The sequence below is a fragment of the Semicossyphus pulcher genome, unplaced genomic scaffold (assembly GCF_022749685.1).
Source record: "Semicossyphus pulcher isolate SPU_LCO1_2020_fin unplaced genomic scaffold, fSemPul1.0.p SCAF_5, whole genome shotgun sequence".
Taxonomy (NCBI): domain Eukaryota; kingdom Metazoa; phylum Chordata; class Actinopteri; order Labriformes; family Labridae; genus Semicossyphus; species Semicossyphus pulcher.
The window spans coordinates 13,395,936-13,416,497 of NW_027211726.1; the positions used below are offsets into that span (position 1 = coordinate 13,395,936).

The 20,562-nt window shown below is 40.2% G+C and overlaps 1 protein-coding gene across 1 annotated transcript in view; it reads left to right on the forward strand.

The window, feature by feature from the left end:
• Positions 1 to 20,562, forward strand: part of csmd3b (CUB and Sushi multiple domains 3b) — a 379,947-nt gene that overhangs the window by 75,066 nt on the left and 284,319 nt on the right. Inside the window, exon 2 of the mRNA XM_069681472.1 lies at positions 8,134 to 8,356. Coding sequence (XP_069537573.1) covers positions 8,134 to 8,356 — 223 coding nt within the window. The remainder of the gene's footprint in view (positions 1 to 8,133; positions 8,357 to 20,562) is intronic.

Sequence of the window (20,562 nt, forward strand, 5' to 3'; positions counted from 1 at the left end):
TGACCCAGAGAAATATAAAATGACTCATCGCAGGCTAACACGGGCTGTAAAATATCCTGCAAAGGTCAACAGCACACGTGGAGAGGACAACATAGACAGACATTCACATCCACACCTACTGGCAATTCAGAGTGCTCTTTGCATTATTGCACGGTGCATTTATGGTTTAACAGTTCCAATGATCATATGGCTGTGCAAAGTGTTAAGGGTGCATTGGTTGCTGAAAAGTTGCAACCCTAAAGTGCACTTTATCATGGTTAATCTAGCGTAGGTGCTTCAAAGAAAACACCATCATTAAAGTCATGACATTAGCCCTGAAAAGTTGTGCATGGACGCGTAACAAGTTGTACTGTAAAAACTGGACTCTCTTAAAAAATGGTGTGACGAGTGCCAGCATAAGCCACTTGTTAAGCTTCTGTTTTTTTCCCCCCTGCAGCATATTATTTAAGACATTCAAGATGAGATGCCGCTTTGATGAAAGAGATCAAGCCCATATAGCAGACCAGGGTTCATTAAATCCACTCAATTCAAGAAGCAGATTTTCTTCTTTGTCTTTAAGCTGCTTTTTATCCGGGGAAGGTTTTGCTGAGCATGCATGCTCTTTTCCAGCTAAACCCTGTTCCTCATTAGTACCAGTGCACATATTCACACCTGGGATCTACCCAGTCAAACCACAAATCCTTCACTGTTTGCCAATTAGCATCTCTATTTAAGTCTTCAGGGGGGGGGGAATGCCTTGCTTAAAGCGGTACTCCACCCGTGCAAAATCTTTTTTAGTATTAAGCAGACATGCCCTGTAGACTTAAGAGGTGGCTCTGCAGAGTTTGGCTGTCTTCTTTGTGGAGGGCTGCGGCTGTAGTCGTTTTGAATTAGCTCCATCTGTGGACTTCAAAAATATTTGGATGAATAGCATCACAACCACAGAATGTATACAATAAGTGGACGTAGCCTTGTGTTTTCAGCAGTGGAGCCAATGCAAAAGTGGATTACATCTGCCTCGTTCTTTTGGCCAGCTTGTTGAAAAAGGAAGTCTCCATGGAGACCCTACTTCTTGATTGATTTATACTCTTAAGAAACATTTTCCTATTGAGTTAACGGTCTCAATTACTTGTATCAAGTCTTCTTCAATTCAGCATGACGTCACTTGTGTAAATGGTGGTCCCATTTAGTGTAAAATTGACAATGCTCTAGGGCAACGCTGACAGGTCACTACCAAGGCAACCTTTAACTAGAATAGAGACATAGCAATGCCAGCCTGTTGCCCATATATGGTCACTTCCGGCTCCAAAAAACAAGATGGTGACGTCCAAAATGCTGAACTCAAGCCTTCACACTGGCTACGTCCACTTCTTATACACAGTCTATGATTTAAGTATTCAAAAAGCTACTATCTATGACACTGAATAAATACAAAGGCGCACAGAGGCTTCAGAGTGTGTTTTTATGAATGGGTTATGGAGCCCAGAAAGTTGTGTAATAAAAGGAGAGCAGATACAGTGGGTTCTTAGAAAGGTTTCAGCTATGACGTAAGAGTAAGCAGAGGTGAGGAGGGTAGGAAAGGTGGACAAGGCGAGTGAAATTTTAACAGCATGTTTAATAAGTGCGTTTGTGTGTGTGAAATTAGGCACGGACTTGTGGGCATAGCCTACTAAATGTGCCTGAATCTGTATGCGAGCATGTGTGTCCTGATGTGAGCGTGTCTGTTGGAAGCTCAGTGTGTGTATGCCTGGCTTCTTGTGACCCTGTGCTTTCCTGCGTGTGCGCGCGTGTGTGCGTGTGTGTGCAGAAGGCCTGTCAGTTTCGGTCTGGTAGTCAGCATAATTAGAAGTCTCTCTTTTACCCCTGTCTCCTTCTCACTTTCTCTCTCCTCCCCCTCCTCCTCCTCCCTCTACCTTCCTCTCTCTCTCTCTCTCTCTCTCTCTCTCCCTCCTACGCTCTCATGCCTCTTCCCCTCTGAGTGATGAGTTTTAAATCATCCTTTCATTCTTTCCGCAATGATGAACGAGGGGGAAATCTGTCCTTTTCTCTCTGTTTATTCTGCTTTCCATCTCTGTCCCTCTGTCCCTATTTGGCTCTTTATTCACCCGACCCCGTATCCTGGCTCTTCCGTTTAATGAAGTTACCTCATGTGGACTACGACACCCTCCAGTCTGTTGAGTGCAGATAAAAATGTGACGGACTTAGTCATATATTCCTGGGTTGACTTCAGGTAACAGATTGTCGGGGTTCTGTTTGCTGCTGAGGTTACACAACTTTATGGTGCTAAAACATGCCTTTTTGTAGCCTTATTGGGAACCAGATCACCACCAGGTATTTATGAATCAATGCCCTCTGCAAAAGTATACCCAAACCACTTGGGGGATCGTATATTTAAAAGACCGCGTTAAAAATACTCTGACCCAAGGGTGAAAGAACAGAAGACATACACCAAGCTCCCTCGTTAGCATTTTCTGATTTAATAAAAAAGGATGATTCATTTGTAAAAGATTATTCCAGATGACTTGCATAACAAAAATTCCTTCTGGCATCCGACTCCATCGCCTCAGATATTTATAACATTTGACCTCTGCCCCCCGTCGCTTTAAATGCAGTGTTACTACCACGCAGGTGGTGCCCTGGAATCACTGTGAGAATTGCACCATGCAGATATCATGTCGCTCAACCTCCCTCATACTGCTAATTCATGATTGGTGTAAAAAATATTGCTTTTCACAATATTCCCATGGTACTCACAGTGTTCACAGAATATTACCCATGGGTTGCCAAATCAACATGTCCTGTTTAGGGGCTGTAAATAACTCCTAACTAGTCTAATTGTGAGTGCATAACTAAAAGTCACCCATGGGAGTAAACAGTTAACACCTCATTTAGTGCATCATCACTCTAAATAAAGTCCCCATTGCACTTACTATTATGCTTAATTTGCAGCGGCGCTTCTTCAACATGACACAGAATAAGGCCTTTGTGCGAGTTCCTGGCTATTTCCTGGCAGAACAATTCCTTCTCCTTCATAATAAGGTTCCATTGTGAGCTTAATAGTGAGTCTTGTCCTCCTAACACTTAGTCCTGAGGCAATGCAGCATGTTAACAAAGAATATTGAGTGCCGTCACACATGTATCAGTCTGCATCAGTTGGAATATTGTAAACCATTGAGTGATATCCCAATCCAATCTGTGGCTTTCCCACAGGCCCAATTGCAATCCACCCTGTGGCCTCACCACTTTGCCCTCCTTTATTCAGGCTACCATGTGGGGTATAGGGTAGGGTCACCTAGCCTTGAATATTGCCCTACATTAGCATTTTACTCCAACAAGAGATTTCCCAGAAATCTTTGTGAACTTAGGCAGCGTAAATTGGAACATGGCTACTGGCAGTGGGAAAGAAGCCCATGTGTTTGCAAACACTCAGAAATGCTGAAATCCACTTGTACATCTTTGATAGTTGAATGTAGAAATTGAACTTTTTGTGCGACAGTGCAGTTATTTCTTTTCTCAAGATTTTGTTTTTAGCCTTTATTAGATAGGACAGTGAAGACAGACAGGAAAAGTGAGGAGAAGAGAGTGGGGTTAGACTTGCATCAAAGGGCCGCAAGTCGGAGTCGAACCCACGGCCCCATTCCCAATATTTTAACCCATACCATGGGCCACTTTCCAATGGAAGGCTCTCCTAAACTATGGGTACTGCAAGGGGAATTGGGATTGGGCCCAACAGATAGAAACGTAAGAAACGTTTTAAATCAAGTTTTTGCAGACGTAACACTTTGTTTTATTCACATAGGTAAAACAAGAATCCTAAAGCTCCTCTTCGAGAGGAGAATAAAATTATATAGTCGGGCGCTGGTTCGGCTCAGCAGTTGAATCGCCAACCATTCACAGATGCTATAGTCCTCGATGCAGCGGCCCTGGGTTCAACTCCCGCCCTCGGTCCTTTGCCGCGTGTCATCCCCACTCTCTCTTCCCCCATTGCCGCCACTATCCACTGTCCTCCCTCTAAATAAAGGCAAAAAAATTATCTTTAAAAAAAATAAAATGATATAGCCGATGTACCATCTGGAAGGATAAAAGTACAAAGTAAATGCATGGTTAGCTTCATGCAATCATAGCAGTTTCTCTTTCTGTCCTTAAGTAGACCCTTAAATATCGACAACATTAAATTCAGGTTATAAATGTAGTTGCTTCTGCTATAGGTGATATCTGAAAGTCTTCATGCTGGGCATTGCCTTGTAATGAGCCCACTTCAATAACTGAATGAACCACTACTTAGATATCCATGATTTAATTTGGAACCTCACCACTGTAACACCACAAAGACACTCGTTCATGTTTAAGTACACTGGACAGAGGGTCTGATATCTCTGCAGTTTTCTTGGTAATCGTCAGTATTTGTTGTCCTCAGGTGAACCACCTCTTCATGGAGCATAAATCCCACTTAACTTGGATCATAAAATTTTATTCCTGTAGGCAAGCACGTGGATCCTCCCTTTGTGAACTGGGCCAAAATGGCAGCAGGTTGTTTTCTTGCTGTGCTCTGCACAATTTCTTTTTTCTGCAGTGTCTTATAGAAGAGAGAAAGCAACGTGGGACGTGGACAGCTCTTGTTTTCTTACAGTCAATTTTAAAGAATCACAAAGTTGATATTGATGTTGAGTGTACATGTCAGTTAAGTTAGTTTTGTGGGTCTGTGCATGCACATACTATACTGTAAGTTTGCGCTCTCTTATGGCTCTGCCTGTCCCTTTAAGGTTCCTCAACATCTCCGCTCTGATTGGCCGTGAGCGGACGGAGATACAGGCCCTTAATTGCAGCTCAGTCTGCCATTGGTCATTACGTCTATCACTGTGATGGTCTTAGAAATGTGGGTTTAAATGAGGGTTTTGACAAACACACATATGTAGACACACACACAGTTTTTTGGGTTGGGATTTCGTCTTGGATAATTGGTTGGAAAAGCATCCAGCGGGAGGGCCCCCGCGGTCCCTGTGGCCCCGGCTGCCATGATAAATAACGAGGCTCGTGAACATGAAAGGCAGGGGGATGATCATCCTGATTTGAGCTTTGCACTCAGAGGAGATCAATTAAGGCCTTGGAGTCGAAGGACTTAAAAACATACAGTGAGAGCCATTTTGAATTAAACACTTAGATTTACATACACCAAAGGCACACTGCTTTGGCATCAAAAACTATTGTAGGGATTATCTTCTTTTTCTTTGTTTCTGGTGATTTAACGCTGAGTTGATACATTTTATTGTGCGTGATTAAAAACAGACTGAAGAAGATGCAGCTGAAAGAGAATGACAAATGCTCAACAGGCACAGAGGCGTAGTGATTTGCAGAACCGTCTCCCAGCAAGAAGGCGTAAGATCAAGCCCAATCTAACAGCGAGTTTCTTCCCTGCTGTAGTGTCCTTGTGCAGGATGATGCTAAATCCCTCCCAGCTCTGAGGGTTTCAGCGCCTTAAGCTGAGTCTGCAGTCCGACTCCCCCCGTGGAGTTGAAGAGCTTCTCCATCCGGGATCGATAAAGCATCACAAAAAACCGAAGTTCACTCCTGGACACTGCGAGGTTTTCATCTAACACCTGTGGTGTGTTTGATATAAAAGGATCATTAAGATCAAAGGGAGGAGATAATGATCCTGATGTGAACCGTGAAGTCCGAGGAGATCAATTACATTTACATTTTACAATTTAGGCATTTAGCCGGCTCTGTAACCCGGAGAGATTTGGAATAAGTACAGCAGCAAGATTAGCTCCACTTCTTTTTATCAGTACGAGCAGCCTGTGAAAGGAAGTTCAAAGGATAGAAAAACATAATCTACACACTCCTCCTCTTATCGACATAAAAGTTCCCTTTTAAAAATATGATCAAATCGATAACAGGCAGCCACAGATATTTCTAATCCCTGTTTCTTAATACTGTATTTTTGGATACTTTCCATCCACTGATTAGCAACAACCCATGAACCCATTTTGCACTGAAGCAATGACACAGCTTTGAAACTCGTTTCAGTCACTCGTTTTCCACTTTTTTTTTCTTACAATAGATCTGATAATGTAAACCATATAATCATCAGTGTTAATATGTCCGTCTGAGTTGCCTTAAAATTATATTGAAAGAGGAAATTGTGTTCAGGTTACAAGTTACAGATGTCTAACTAAGATATACACTCACCGGCCACTTCATTAGGTACACCTGAATCTAACCCAATACACCAGCTCAGCCATAAGGTTTGCTTTTATGTTGCCTGTAATGTACAGGCTTGTTTCTAAGCTGTCGATTCAATGATACTTCAGCGTCAAGGTCATACCTGGTGGTGGGGCTGTACTGAGCTGCGTTATATTCAGAGGTGTTTCTAATTTAAAAAAAATTAGAGACACATCTCAATATAATTGTGTTCAGTACAACACCACCTTTAACTACGGCCTCAGTAATAAACATCATTGAGTTTACACACTTTGACTCTCAACAAAACTAAAGTCAACAAAATCTAAACTTCATAAAAGCAGAATCCATGTCAGTGCTGTTGTATTGAATTGCACTAGTGCAGGTTTACCTAATGAAGTGGCCAGTAAGTGTAGGTTAAACTGCATATAAATATACTATATATAACCCTTACTCGATCCTACATATAGTGATGGCTCCATATGTAAAGTAGCCATGGCTATGTAAAATCACTGTATCGTGATAATATCGTTATTGTGGGCCACGTATCGCGTATCGTATCGTGTATCTTATTGTATCGTGTAATGTATCACGTAACATGTCGCGTATCTTATCGCATATTGTATCACATATTGTTTCGCGTATCATATCGCATATCGTATCGCGTATGGCATCCAGTATCGTATCGCATGCCCTGCGAGTCCCACCCTTATATTGAATTGAATTAAATTAGTCCTAATTATTCACACTAGTATTGAAAACATTGTGATTTATTATTCATTAACATTCATTAACATGCAGAACTGTTACATTCACTTAAAATACACTTATTTCTAAGCAGCTGAATTACTGTCTCAATTCAACATGTTGCCGATCAGTTAGCTGCTCCTCCTACACTCTTGCCTCATGTACTCCTCCACCAGCCTGCCACCACATACATGGAGCCATAATGAAGTATATACAGCAGCTTATTTAAATCTTTAGTTTTTATTGTCATGTCCTTGATGCTGCGTAGCAGATTTGTATCATCACTCGTTTCTCATTCACATTGACACAGTGGGAGTAGATATGTATCTCTTTAAAGCAACACATGCTGATGTCCTTCAGTTATAAATCGCTGAGTCATGTTCAAATGCAGCGTTTAAGCTGACTGACACGGACTCATTGTTGGCATGCACTTGACCAGTCAGTCATTGACAAGCAAAAACAAAGGAACGAGAAGCTTTTGATGTTCTTGACGTTCATAAGGTGAATTCAAGATTATTCTCCAGTATCACTTATTGATTTCAACGACTAAGTCAGCTGGAAGGAAGCTCACTGACAACTTAGTTTCCCCTCAGTCGGGGGGACGTGGGTTCAAGCACCCCATGCTGAATGTGAATACGAGCTCCTGGGGTGCTTCTCCAAAAACACACTCCGCCCTGTGCCCTCGCTGTGGGGGAGGCCAGAGAAGAGATTATGTTCCTGGATGCACTGCACACTAGACATGCATGGAGCTATAAGACTGTCTGACAAATACTGGATTCGCTGACCTATAGATCAAGCCTACGCTGATGTGAACATATCATTCTCTGCAGTACTAGTAAAGTACGCTTTTTTGGCCCTGTTACCTGTAAGAGAATATGAATAAAAAAACAGTTTGAAAAAGAAGTGTGTCCTTGGGTTTTGGAGGGATGCAGAGTAGAAGTGTGTGGGTGTGAAAGTGTGTGCTTTTGTGTCAATAATAGTGCCGGCTTTGTTTTACATAGAAAACCCTGCAGTCTCTGTTAAAGCTGCAGCACAGGCTTCTGGTAACACACTGACTGCATGCACGTAGATGCACTTGCACACATGATCCCTTTGTTTTGCAAAGATGCACACACACACACACACACAGACACAGATGTGTTTTTTACTTACTTTCTCTCATACCTTCTCTAACATTTACACAATGTTAAAAATACTGCAACTCTCTCCCTTCTCTCTTCTCCTCAGGTTTCATCTACACATGCGGCGGTACGCTCAAAGGCCGAAACGGCAGTATAGAATCGCCAGGCTTTCCGTACGGCTACCCCAACGGGGCAAACTGCACCTGGGTCATCGTCGGGGAAGAAGGAAGTAGAATCCAGCTCATGTTCTTGTCGTTTGCCATAGAAGAAGAATATGACTTCCTGTCCTTGTACGACGGGCACCCACACCCTGCCAACTTCAGGACCAGGTAGGATTTTGGGGGTTTTTTTGTACTCAAGTGGTCAAATTTTCAGAGCATCGTCACAATCATCATCGTGTATTGTAGAGTACGGCAAATTGAACCTGTTTTCACACTTTATTTAGACCTCTTTCGCAGCACATGATTTGTGTTAGTCATCCTCTAGTCTCCATGAAAAAGTAGCACGGCAGTCACAGCCCAAACACCTGTTATGGCATGCAGCCCGTTGCTTATTATTAGGTTACCATTGATGTGCAGCCAGTTTCCCCGCCTTTAAGCTGAAGCTATGAAAAGGTTCCTCTTTGTGTTTGTGCCAATCAATGCTGAGCTGTAACGAGCTAATATGTTTACATGATCAAATATTAGAGATCATGAATTCGAAAGGAAACAAGCGCAGACATGATTGAATCTCATGTTGAGCTTTTATTTTTTTAATTTTATTTAATATTGTTTTATAGCAGCATAAATTCTCGTCGTTCAAACATGCGGAGATTTTATCCACGCTGAGCTGGATTCTCTAAAGCAACTCCATCGCAGCGGAACAAATGACCCTTTATAGCACCAGGGCACCGTCCCGCTGTACAACTGCCAATTGCCGAGGCTCAATCAGCGGCACTGCGGCTCCTCTTTAGTTATTGAACTATTTCATTGAGCTCCGGTTGCAAGAAACACAATAGGAAGAGAGAAACTCATTTTCAGAGAAGCCATTAAACGCTCCTTGCCTTATGATTTTATCAGGCAATCAATAGCGCCTAATAGCATCTGTCTCTGACTCTATTCACATCTGACGTGTTCTTTTAACCCTGCAATTACAATATTATTAAGTTATTAAATTAGCTGTGAGACATGAGAGTGCTGGCTGTTGAATTTTTATATTTGTTGTCATTGTGAAACATGGAGATCAGGTTGAAACTGAAGTTTTGACAGTTGATTTAGCAAAACTTGCAAACAAAGGCATTTTCATCATCTCCGTACAAGTGGAAAAAGAAGGAATATACATGACTGCACAGAGACTTTACTCGCTTAATGCTCTACTGAAAAGCTTTTGGCCCCTTTGTCTTGCAAACATGTCGTTCTATGGAACAAGAGTATCCAATTTAAAACACAGGATAGTTTGATGAGGGATGACAGATCCTCACAACAACAGATAACTCAACTGCTAACACATAACTTAAAGTTATAATAATTCTTATTGGTGGCACCCATGGCGATAAACGATAATAGCAGGAGCACACTTCACAGATATCCAGACAGTGCTGCATGTGTAACGTCCACGTTTGGCTCCGGTTGAAACTCTTGATTTTCCTCGCTGGCGGTCGCTTTCCTTTTTGGATTGTTTGCCTTCATCTGAGTGGATTTTCACTTATTTTTGAAGTTGTATCTGAAGTCATCAATCTTTTCTGTGTTTGTTCAGCCATAGTAGATTACTGTTTACTTGCAACACTTGCAAAGACCGGAAAAGCAGCCGCTAAGCTTCGCCTACCCTCTCTGGCAGACCAACCTCTGCTGGGTGATGGAGAACACGTCACTAACTGGGCGCCGCTTGTGATTTTTTGCTTGCTTTATAACCCTAAACCTTGTTCTTATGTGAATGAATTGTACTTGTAAAAAGTGATTTGAAGTGGTCAGAGGAGGATTTAGAAATATGAGTTATCCCAGGATTTCTTCCCTTGAAATTTAATGTTGATTGCTTCCTAAAAACATTTAATGTTGTCAAGGAAAAAACATAAGTTTTTAAGGGCTCTAAAATTAAATCATATTTATATCTCAGCATTGTGCCTTTTTCAGTAAGGTAAGAGTGCACACAAACCTGTTGCACTGAGTATATCTCTGGGCAAAGTACAGCCTGACTATTCACTGTCACCTCAGGAGATTATTTTTAAAGCTTGAACCACACTGTCAACATTATGCAGGAGCTCCCTCTGTCGATGGGGTTCTGGCTAAGGTCAGAAATTATTTCTTTAATTACATCAGGCAGGGGTAAGGAAAAAAAAAACACTCCTGTCGTGCTCGGAAAGATAACCAAGTTTGCTGTGTTGAGGAAAAAGGACCCGGATCATGGAGAGGCCTCACAGCATTTCTACTGCTGTGGTGAATGAACAATATTCCTGCAGTTCAACGGGCATAATTTCCAATCAGCTAGCTTCCATAACAACCTTTTTTTTTCGGACAATCTGGTGTCTTTTGATGCTCAAATTGCCATGATGGGTTAATTAAACGAGAGGGCAAAAGAATGAAAAAGGGTGACGATGAGATTTTCCTAATTTTTATGTCGTTCTGAATCCTGCAGAGAAAAAGAGGGAGAACAAACAGATACGAGGAGAAAGAAAGCAAACGATGACCTCTACACTCTTTGATAATGATTTCCTGCTTATCTGAGATAACAGGAAAAGATGTGTGTGTGTGCGCATGCATACTCTGTGCACGTGTCTCTGTGTGTAAGATTTACGGTCGGCATAGTTACAATCGTCCAGCTAGTTAAGCCAAATTACCTCTGCTGTCTCCTTTTCTCTTTCTCTCCTTCACACACACATGCACACGGACACGCACGCGCACACAGACACACACTCACGTGGACTCAAACATGCACGCAGACAAAGGGCAAAATGGTGATTAAGAGGTCTGATCCATTAACAGGAAAATGGTAATTATAGGGAGAGTGATTAACATGGATCAGACACGGACACACACACATGCGTGTGCATACACACACATTACACACACCATCCAATCTCTTTCTCTCATTTTTGGTGTTATCGAAGGTCTTGTGTTTCCTTTAAGACTGTTCATTGCCCTTTTATGCGTAGATTAAATATGTTTCACAACATAATCAAGATTTAATGGTGATTTTTCCACACATTAAAGTGCTGTGAAATACCGATTCCTCACAGTCCATCCTTAGCTTATTTATTGACTGGTTCCAAGCCCGAGTCATTGGCTTCTACAAACAGGGTGTGTTGAACTTTGGGTGGTTCTTGTCTCACCTGTCCACCCTCTTTATGATGTCCTTGCACCAGGCAGATATGATAAATGGAGATGGCCTTGTTCGTACTCTCTTTGCCTGCAGACCTTGGAAAGCCGGGATCCTGACCCCAACGTCTGAAACACATTAATATTACATAGGTCTATAAATTACAAATTTCATGTGTTTCTTATTTTTTGTTCATCAATTATGTAACAGGAAAGGTCCCATTGAGATATAATTTTTCTTCTACCTGGGAGACCGGGTCAAGAAAAATTCAAACGAACAAATAAATAAATCATGAAACATCAGAAAAACATACCAGGGAGTAGAAAAAACACAAGTAGACGCAAAGAACACAGGGATCAGGAAGTATACAGGTGTAGTTTCAATAGGTAATATTTAATAAGTTAATAACTTCCTAAATCAAACTACCCGAATACTCAACCAAAATGTTTGTAATACCTGGAAGAAATATGAGCTAATAAATATTTAATCTGACTAACAATTTCCACTCTCCAAGGGCGAGTTTTCCCAATTAATTTCATAAAATGTTTTAATTAGGGCGATTAAACCAATAAATTATTTTTTTCTCTCATTAAAATACATATGTAATGGTTGTGTTCTTTCTTAGTGTCCTAATCATTATTGTATATAACTTATTCTACCTGCATTTATCAGGAAATCTTAATGAACAGAAAACAAAGCATTAGTCGCAGGTTAAAGACGGAAAGCGTGTTGTGACCATTCATTAGATCAATAGATTTTTAAATACATAGAAGTGTATGACCTGATTTTAACACTGACCTGTCTGTATTTTGTCCATATTGGATAATTTTGCAGACGTAATAAATGTCTTTGGTTTTAAATGAGTGCTAACACTAACAATTAAAAACTAAAGACAGGAGTTTTTCTCTCTGCTTTTAACCATTTTCTGCTTTAGACAGTTGTAAAATGGTAACAGCAGTACAAATGGTAACAGTAGGCAAATGGTAACAGTCGTGGAGGATGGTAACAGAAGTATAATGGTAACTGTAGTGCATATCGTAACAGAAGTATAATGGTAACAATAGTGCATATGGTAATAGTAGTGCATATAGTTACAGAAGTATAATTGTAACTGTCGTGGAGGATGGTAACAGAAGTGTAATGGTAACAATGTGCAAATGGTAACAGTAGTGCAAGATGGTAACAGTAGTGCATATGGTAACAAGTGTAATGGTAACAATGTGCAAATGGTAACAGTAGTGTAAGATGGTAACAGTAGTGCATATGGTAACAGAAGTACAATGGTAACAGAAGTATAATGGTAACAGTAGTGCATATGGTAACAGAAGTACAATGGTAACAGAAGTATAATGGTAACAGTAGTGCATATGGTAACAGAAGTACAATGGTAACTGTAGCACAAATGGTAACAGAAGTATAATGGTAACAGTAGTGTAAATGGTAACAGAAGTATAATGGTAACTATAGCACAAATGGTAACAGAAGTATAATGGTAACTGTACCACAAATGGTAACATTATAATGGTTACAGTAGTGCAAACTAGCAAAATACCACAGTGACCTGTGGATTTTGATCATGTTTCCTAGGCATTTCCTAGGATATTCCATTAAACAAAGCAAAATGTGACGCTAGTCTTCATGCTAGGATAATTATTAACAGTGAATTCAGAGTCACAAAAAGAAATGAAGTAAAACAGGAAAACGGTGTTAAGAGACAAAGTGAGAATGTGTTTGTATGTAATCCTTTTAAATTAAATAGCAGCCTCCTGAGGTGTGCTTGATTTATCCTGAGAGACCCTTAAACAAGACAGTGTGACATTTTGAAATTAAATCTGTTAATAGTCTTCATCGGCTATCAGCTTGTGGTTACTCTTTGGTTTGAATGCCTTTTCGTTTTTCATTTAATGGAAGTGCCAGCTGACTTTTTTTCATTTCTGATAATATATCAAGTGCTTAACACAGCTACACTCAAGAATGTCAAGGTAATTTATTTCCCGGCCTTAATAAATACTTACATAACCTGAGATAAATGCCGACTTAAGTGGTGGTTCTTTTCATGGATTATAGTGTGTTTGCTAATGAATACATTTAAATATGTCGTTACCAAAATCATGTTTATTTTTAAATTTGATTCATTATTGTTGTCTCATTTTTTGTGAGACTGACAGACAAGTGCTGATTGATTGGTTTGATGAAAGATTTGCATACACTTGCTCTCATCCTGTCACTGTGCTCGGTTGTAGCTGATGTCTTCCTGTTGCACAAGCTGCCGTTTGGCTTCTTGTCACTCATAGATGTGAAAGCCTGTTGAGGTAGTGGCACATAAATTGTCTGAGTAGAAGACGTGAACGGGACAACAAGGAGACTTCAGAGAAATTAACAGCTGCCTGAGAATTAATAATGTGTGAGCGCCAAGAGAGCATCTGAGAGATTTTGGGGTGTGGATGGAAAGATGGGTGAAATGCAAGTACTAAACGATGGGAGAAACAGTAGGCCATCATTTTTACCAGACTTTCAGGATTAAAATAGGAAATGACCAGATTGAGGATTTGGTATGTGGAACAGATTCCATTTCGCTTACAGTCAAAAGCTTTCAGACAACATGCAAAATAAAATCAAAAGGCATCATTTTTGGTAATTGCATCAGAAAGCAGGTCACAGAAATCTGATATAAAGTCATCATAGAGTTTTGGAGTGTGATGAATCAATCCACAGTAAACAAGGAAGTGTCTCAGAAGAATAATTGACAGCAATTCAAAGGCTTTGAATGCACCACTTACTGAAACACACTCAGACTCTTTAGCGAATAACACCATCCTCCCCACCCAGGCTGAAGAATCTGCTCTTATTTAAAAATGTATAACCAGGGGGTGATGCTTCGCTGCGCAGGTATTTGCAGCAACCCACATTTCTGTTATAAAACAAATTCAAGACAGCATGAGGAAATAAAATCATTTCACACATTCAGGGCACAGGGAGAATCAATGTATGAAAGGTTTAGTGAAGTGAGAGGCATAGGCTCTTGGACTGTTATAAAAATACAATATTAAAAAGAGAGTCACGACAGTGAGACGCTAGTTTATACCATAATATTTCAGGGAGATATACTGTAAAGTCCCTGCTAATTGTCTCTATATCCACCTTCATCATTATACTGTATGTCAGTCTCTTTGAGATTTGCCTAATACCCCTTTTATGTGAGTCCTTCTAATCTTTACTTATCATTAAGGCTGTGTTCAGTGAGGTGGGAATATCCATTGCTGTATCCAAACAGACGCCTTTATGGTGTTGGATCAAACTCATTAGAGGTTTGTGCTGACTTAAGATGCCATTATAACTGTTGCCTTAATATGTGTATAGTTTTCTTGTAAGTTTATGTTTTGCAGGAGGAAACTACAAAGTCATGCTTCCAAAAACAGCTACTGAAGCTGTGTTAAATCACTGTATGAATTTTTGATCGATGCAATCTGTCAATCTGTCTGTTCCATCCAGTGGTTTTATGCAAGCAAATCTTTTCTGAAACCATTTACTAAAGTAAACACAGTTTATGTGGATGCATTTCAACAGCCTCACTTGTTTAAATCTAGATCATCTCAGACTGTAATCATTGGTTAGAATGTCAGAAGTATATCTTTTACAAAGGTGAGGAATGAGGGGATATAAATGTAGCACATACAGTGAAGATTCACAATTTAATTTTAAATTCTTTAAATGTCTAATCTCTAAAATTTTAATGTGACTAAGCACTTATTTCTATTTGTTCATGCGATTCTTCCATTTTCACAATGTAAAAAAGTAGTTGCTGTCATTTATTGACAGCTGATGATGAAACATTACAGCTACTGTTATTTCTTAACTATAACTAAGACTAAGAGACCTCCCCAGAACAGAAGGTAGGAGGAAATGCAATTTTTAATATATGATTTAGATATTTGCTTTAAATAAAATACATTTTTGCATTTGTAGAAATTTCTAGAAATATGTCAATTTTCCGAGCTGCCCTGAATGCAGCATTAACGTTTTTGCTTGTTAACGTAATTAACAGCGCAAATTCAGGTGTGGAAAAACACTTCTCGACAGGAGGATGAATAAAGCTAAAGTTTGGACTTACGAAACTCTAGTAAGTACTGTTATCGAAACAAATTCCACCTGTTTGTGTTGTCAATACTTTTAGTTTCATAGTTAAGAAACTGCCATCCATAGATGTAAAACAGCATGCTAGGTCAGCTGCTTCTGTATCCTGTTAGCTATCTCTGTATTAGCTAATATTTGCTCGCTCAAGCTAGCGTAGCTAAGCTAGCTGTGTCAATTAAAAGGGGCTTATCAGATGTTGTATGCTGTTATTTGACCCTAAAAGCTGATGTAATAGTGACCAGAATCGTATTCTTCATATATTTAGTGAATTGTCAAGTGTGGTCAAGTTCAGGACAGAACCAACAAAATGATTTATTTCTGTGTCACAGTTGTAAAAGAAGAAAAATAGAGGAGGCTTCAGAAAAACTGGGGGTCTGGAAGCTTATTTTGTCAGGTGTCACTGGAACAGCGGTGCGTTTTGTGAGTTAGCTGAGAGTCCTGGGGCTAGTGGATGGACTGATGCAGGGGCATCTGCTGTCTTCAGGCGGGTCAGCAAGTGAGAGACCGAGGTTGCCATGGAGGAAAGCAGGACTGTAGGAGAGGTGAGAGGACAAGGAGACCTGTCAGGGCTCTGGCAGCCTGATCTCTGTTGCTTTACTCTGAACAAAGCATAATGCAGTGTGACTTGAGTGTAAGGCTTTTCTAACCCCGACATCACTATGCCAGAATTTGCTTTTATGGTAGTGAATAGGATTAGATTGACTAGCTCTTTGGGATAGTGTTTATTTGGTGTGGCAAAGCAATACTGCCGCTCTCTGGATGCTTTTTTCACCTGGTTGGAAATCACTGTTATTGTGTATTAAGCTGTTAACCTGATTGGTGCATCAATTTTTTTTTTTTTTTAATAAATGAGTACCACACCATACATGGAACATTGGAAAATAAGTCAATGTAATACTGTAGTGCTAATGTATCTCTCAGGACAGACCTAACATTTTGTTATTCTCTGCTTGAGTAATTCAAATTTGTTTTTAGAAACTAAGAATGTACTGTCGATTACACAAAGGTGCAATGCATATTTCATGACTTGTGTGAGCTTAAGTAAAATATAAATTTAACCTTCATTTCTTGAACTTTTTATAATTCAAATGCACCAAATGTAGCATATTTTTGTTTGAGACAAGCTTCATGTGTTCATTAACTTGGCTGATATAGATTTAGTATTAGCAACGACCTCAAATCCTTCATACGTTATACGCCAGATTGCAAACATAGAAATCAAATATAAAGAATCCTATTCAGACTCATAATCCATTGTTTTTAACTATAACCTTTGCAAGTATGAATCTAGGTGAGTTTGCAGAGGCATATAAAGAGGAGAGGAGAGGAAAGTCTGGAGAGTAGCCGAGGAGAAATAGAGGATAGAAGTCCCTAATGTGGTGAGGTGTCCAGAGGAGGCGGAAAATGGATGAGCTAACAGAGGAAGCCCCAGAAGAAAGGACAGATGCTCAGGTAACCAATGTAGAAGCAGTAGAGAAGCTTTCTTGGCAAACCATACATAATACTGATGTATATGACAAAACAATGTGCATAATACAAATGATTTATAAAGTTTAGGTCCTGTAAAGCCCAGCTGCTGGGGTCTAATATGATGATATAGTCTGCAGGAGTTGTGCCATAAAAAAGAGGGGAGAGGAAAGGAGAGGGAAATCGCCATACAGCTTGTAATCAAATGTTTGTGAACTTTTTAGGCAACAAATATGTATATAAATGTGTGTGGACAAGAATGAACTGAATGCACATGATTTACAAATCCTGCTACTGAACCTCAGACAAAGTCGCATCCTACATTGTCTCTCTGTGTTGTTTTGCTGCTGTTTGTTGGATTTTGCACGCAATTTGTTCGCTTGGGTTTTGTGTGTGTATTCACAAGTGTTATCGGAACAATCTGTGTTTCCCTTTTTTTGCACTTTAGAACACTAAACTGCTCCTTAGCAAGTGATGTGTACAGCTCGAGGCAGCAAGCAGCAAGTGACCTAGAAGGGATTTGGTTTTGTGAGGCAAGTTGCAGCTTGAATCCAGATCATTGGTCGCACTTCAATGTAGTCTGGCCCTCTGATGACAACTAACTCTCAGGGCAAATATGGCTACATTGAGAGCTGATCTTAACAGTAGTTACATTCTGTCAGTGACGTGTGGACCTAAGCATTACCACAGACATGTTCTTCATTTATTATACAGTTTTTGATATTTGGTTTGTTAATTTTGCAGTGGAGCTGTGTCTGTGAGATTTGTGGTGTTAACTTATGAAAGCACTTAAAAAACTGTGTTATACTATACTTTTTACCTGACCCTGGTATAGGCTATGAGTTCTGTAAGACGCAGTCTCTTTTAGGGGTATCTCAGAGGGAAAAAGGCTTTCTATAGCGATTTGTTAATAAAATAAAACGTGTAAGTTATTTCAAAACCATTTAAATTTATTTTCATTTAAGACACATTCAAAACACAGAAATTACGGCCTACCATCTGTTTTCGCCGTTTCGAGTTTGCAATCCTGCTAGCTACCAGTGCTGTAGCTAGCGGTAGCTGGCAGCCTACAGTAACGACAATCAAGCACTGCAACATATTGTAAATAGGAGACTTTGTCGCGCTTGGACCTGGAAACAGTTTAATGCGGAGGTGTTACGTCACCACAACCAACAACTTCAGCGAGATTATAGTGCCATCGTCTGAGTAAAATAATGTACAATAACATACCTCTCTCTGCATTTTATACTGGTGTATTGGTCGCACCGGTACTGTAGGACACAGCCCACTTTTTAGATGAAAAAAATACACTGAATTTTACGGTAGTTGAATTTCAATGAAAATCGCTCACATTTTTCTCACTGTGCTCACTTCTGTAATAGCATAAATTGAAATGCTTGGAACAACAGTCTACCAATAGAAAAGCATTACAGTATGTCACAACAGGCAGTGTCTGTTAAATCTATTTTTGGGGGGTTGCCATATACTGGCTAGTTTATTCCCGCATGCCTGTTACTGCCCTGACCCAGTTAGTATCTGCAATCCTCTACAGCACCAATTTTACACCTGGCTAAGTCACACCCACACCTCGTACACACATAGGAGACAAGCACAGAAACAGAGACACACACACACTCACAAACTAACACACATAAGCACACAGATCAGACATGCTCAGACTACACACAAGCACACAGAAAGGAAAACACGCACATGCATAAAGGGCCATGGGGAATCAGCAGTGTGTGATTGGTGTGAAAAAAAGCAAATACGGTCTTTGATGTTGGGACAATATTCCTGAGCGGAATCGAGTTCGCTTTTTGTAAAGAAGGCAAGAGTTGTATATGTAGATGGAGCTTATATGTGTGTGCGTGAGAGAGTGAGTGAGCGGTTTGTGCAAGTGTGAACTGAGGTGTGTTTACCCCTGAGGTAGTGGTATTTCATCTCTTCCTGCATCAGTTCTGCCCTGTAGGGGGTAAGAGGTGTGTGTGCGTGTGTGTGTGTTTTTGTTCGGAGAATAGCTTTGCTCAGGTTAAAAAGACAGGAAGGAAGAGAAGAAGAATACCTTCTCTTTCAGGGGCTTCTTTTTAAGGCGTCTCACCCTGCATGCTCATGTCTCATGTGTCTGGGGCTCAGACCAGCTTTTTCTAACTAAATCAGCAAAGAATCTTAAAGACCAGCTCCAGTCATGTTTTAAGACATATAAAATGCTCCGCTTGAAATAATAAATTGTGTCTGATATGTTTTTTTTACGCCAAATACATTTAACCTCCCAAGGCTAACCTCCTTCTCCCTCTTTAAAAATTCTCCAATCTGCATAGTCCCCGCCCACTATGTAAGTTTCCAACTGCCCGCACTGCCGAGAAAACAAAACATCTCTCTGCCATCAGTTAGTGGCAACTTGTTGAAACTTAACTACCTTGAGATTCAATAATTAGTAGTTGTAACGTTAACGTTAGTAGTCAGTTGTGAGTTTGCAAAAATGATGATGATGGTTACAGCTGGCTTGCGCATCGCTGAAGTGGTTGCCATAGGTTGCACATAATGATATGCATAGCGTCACCCCGTACATTAACGGGATTGGCTCCTGACGTCTCAAACCTGCCAATCTGAAAACGTGATGTTCAGCCTGTCCTTTGTACACTGCAGTTTAAAAGCAGCCATGGAGATGACTGCTTATGTTGTCCCTGATATGTCTTGTAGCACATGAAAAACACCACATGGAGATGTTTACAAGGTTAAACACTTGATTTTCACTGGAGGGGGTCTTTAGTGACTTCGTAGACAAACATGTGGTGCCTCAATTCATTAAACTGACTCCCATGGGAACATGACATAAGCTCTTGTACCAAGGGAGTTGGACAGGCGTTTGTTTTGGCAGTAGTCATCTGAGCGTACATACAGTATATGGTAAATTCATTCAACTAATTGTGTGCATTCTGTGCGTACATTTTTCTACATTACTGTTCAACATCCTTTTAAACGTAATACACACTCTGTCAACACATTTTTGCTGCACCAACTTTTAAAACAGTACACAACATTTTGGCACAGCCGATGTCCATCAGGTGTCCAATTTGTTGTAAACGATCCCTGTGAGAAGACTTTGAGGTGCGAGAATGTTGTGTGGACCTGCTTTGATTTGTGCATAATTGCTAAGTCTGGCACAGTGTGCAGGGACACGCTGTGGGTATGAGTGTATTTGTGCTTCGTAGATGGATGCTTTCACTGGAAGTTTCAAAGCTATTTTCAGACATTTAAGAGATCAGTAATGTTTCTATTTAATGTGAATGCAGGGCTGTGAAAAGGGCACACAGCATTAAATTTGCGGCTCTACAGGGATGCTATTCAACCATCTGAGACTACAGACACATTTTTTCCCAATAACACTTTGCTAAATGCAGTTTCTTTTGGCTGCTTTTTGTCTGCTTTTTATGTCAAAGTTTACAGAAATGCAAAGGAGGAAATAAAGACTTTTATATGTTCATTGAAATATCATTTCCTGATGGATTCAGCTCATCCATCATAACTTTTGTAACTCTTTCAGTTAATTTCTCTTTCCCCAAATATGTCTGTCTTCTGTCAATGTCTTCCTTTCTCTAAATGATTTTAATTCATTCTTTCATCTCTCTGTCACTTAATA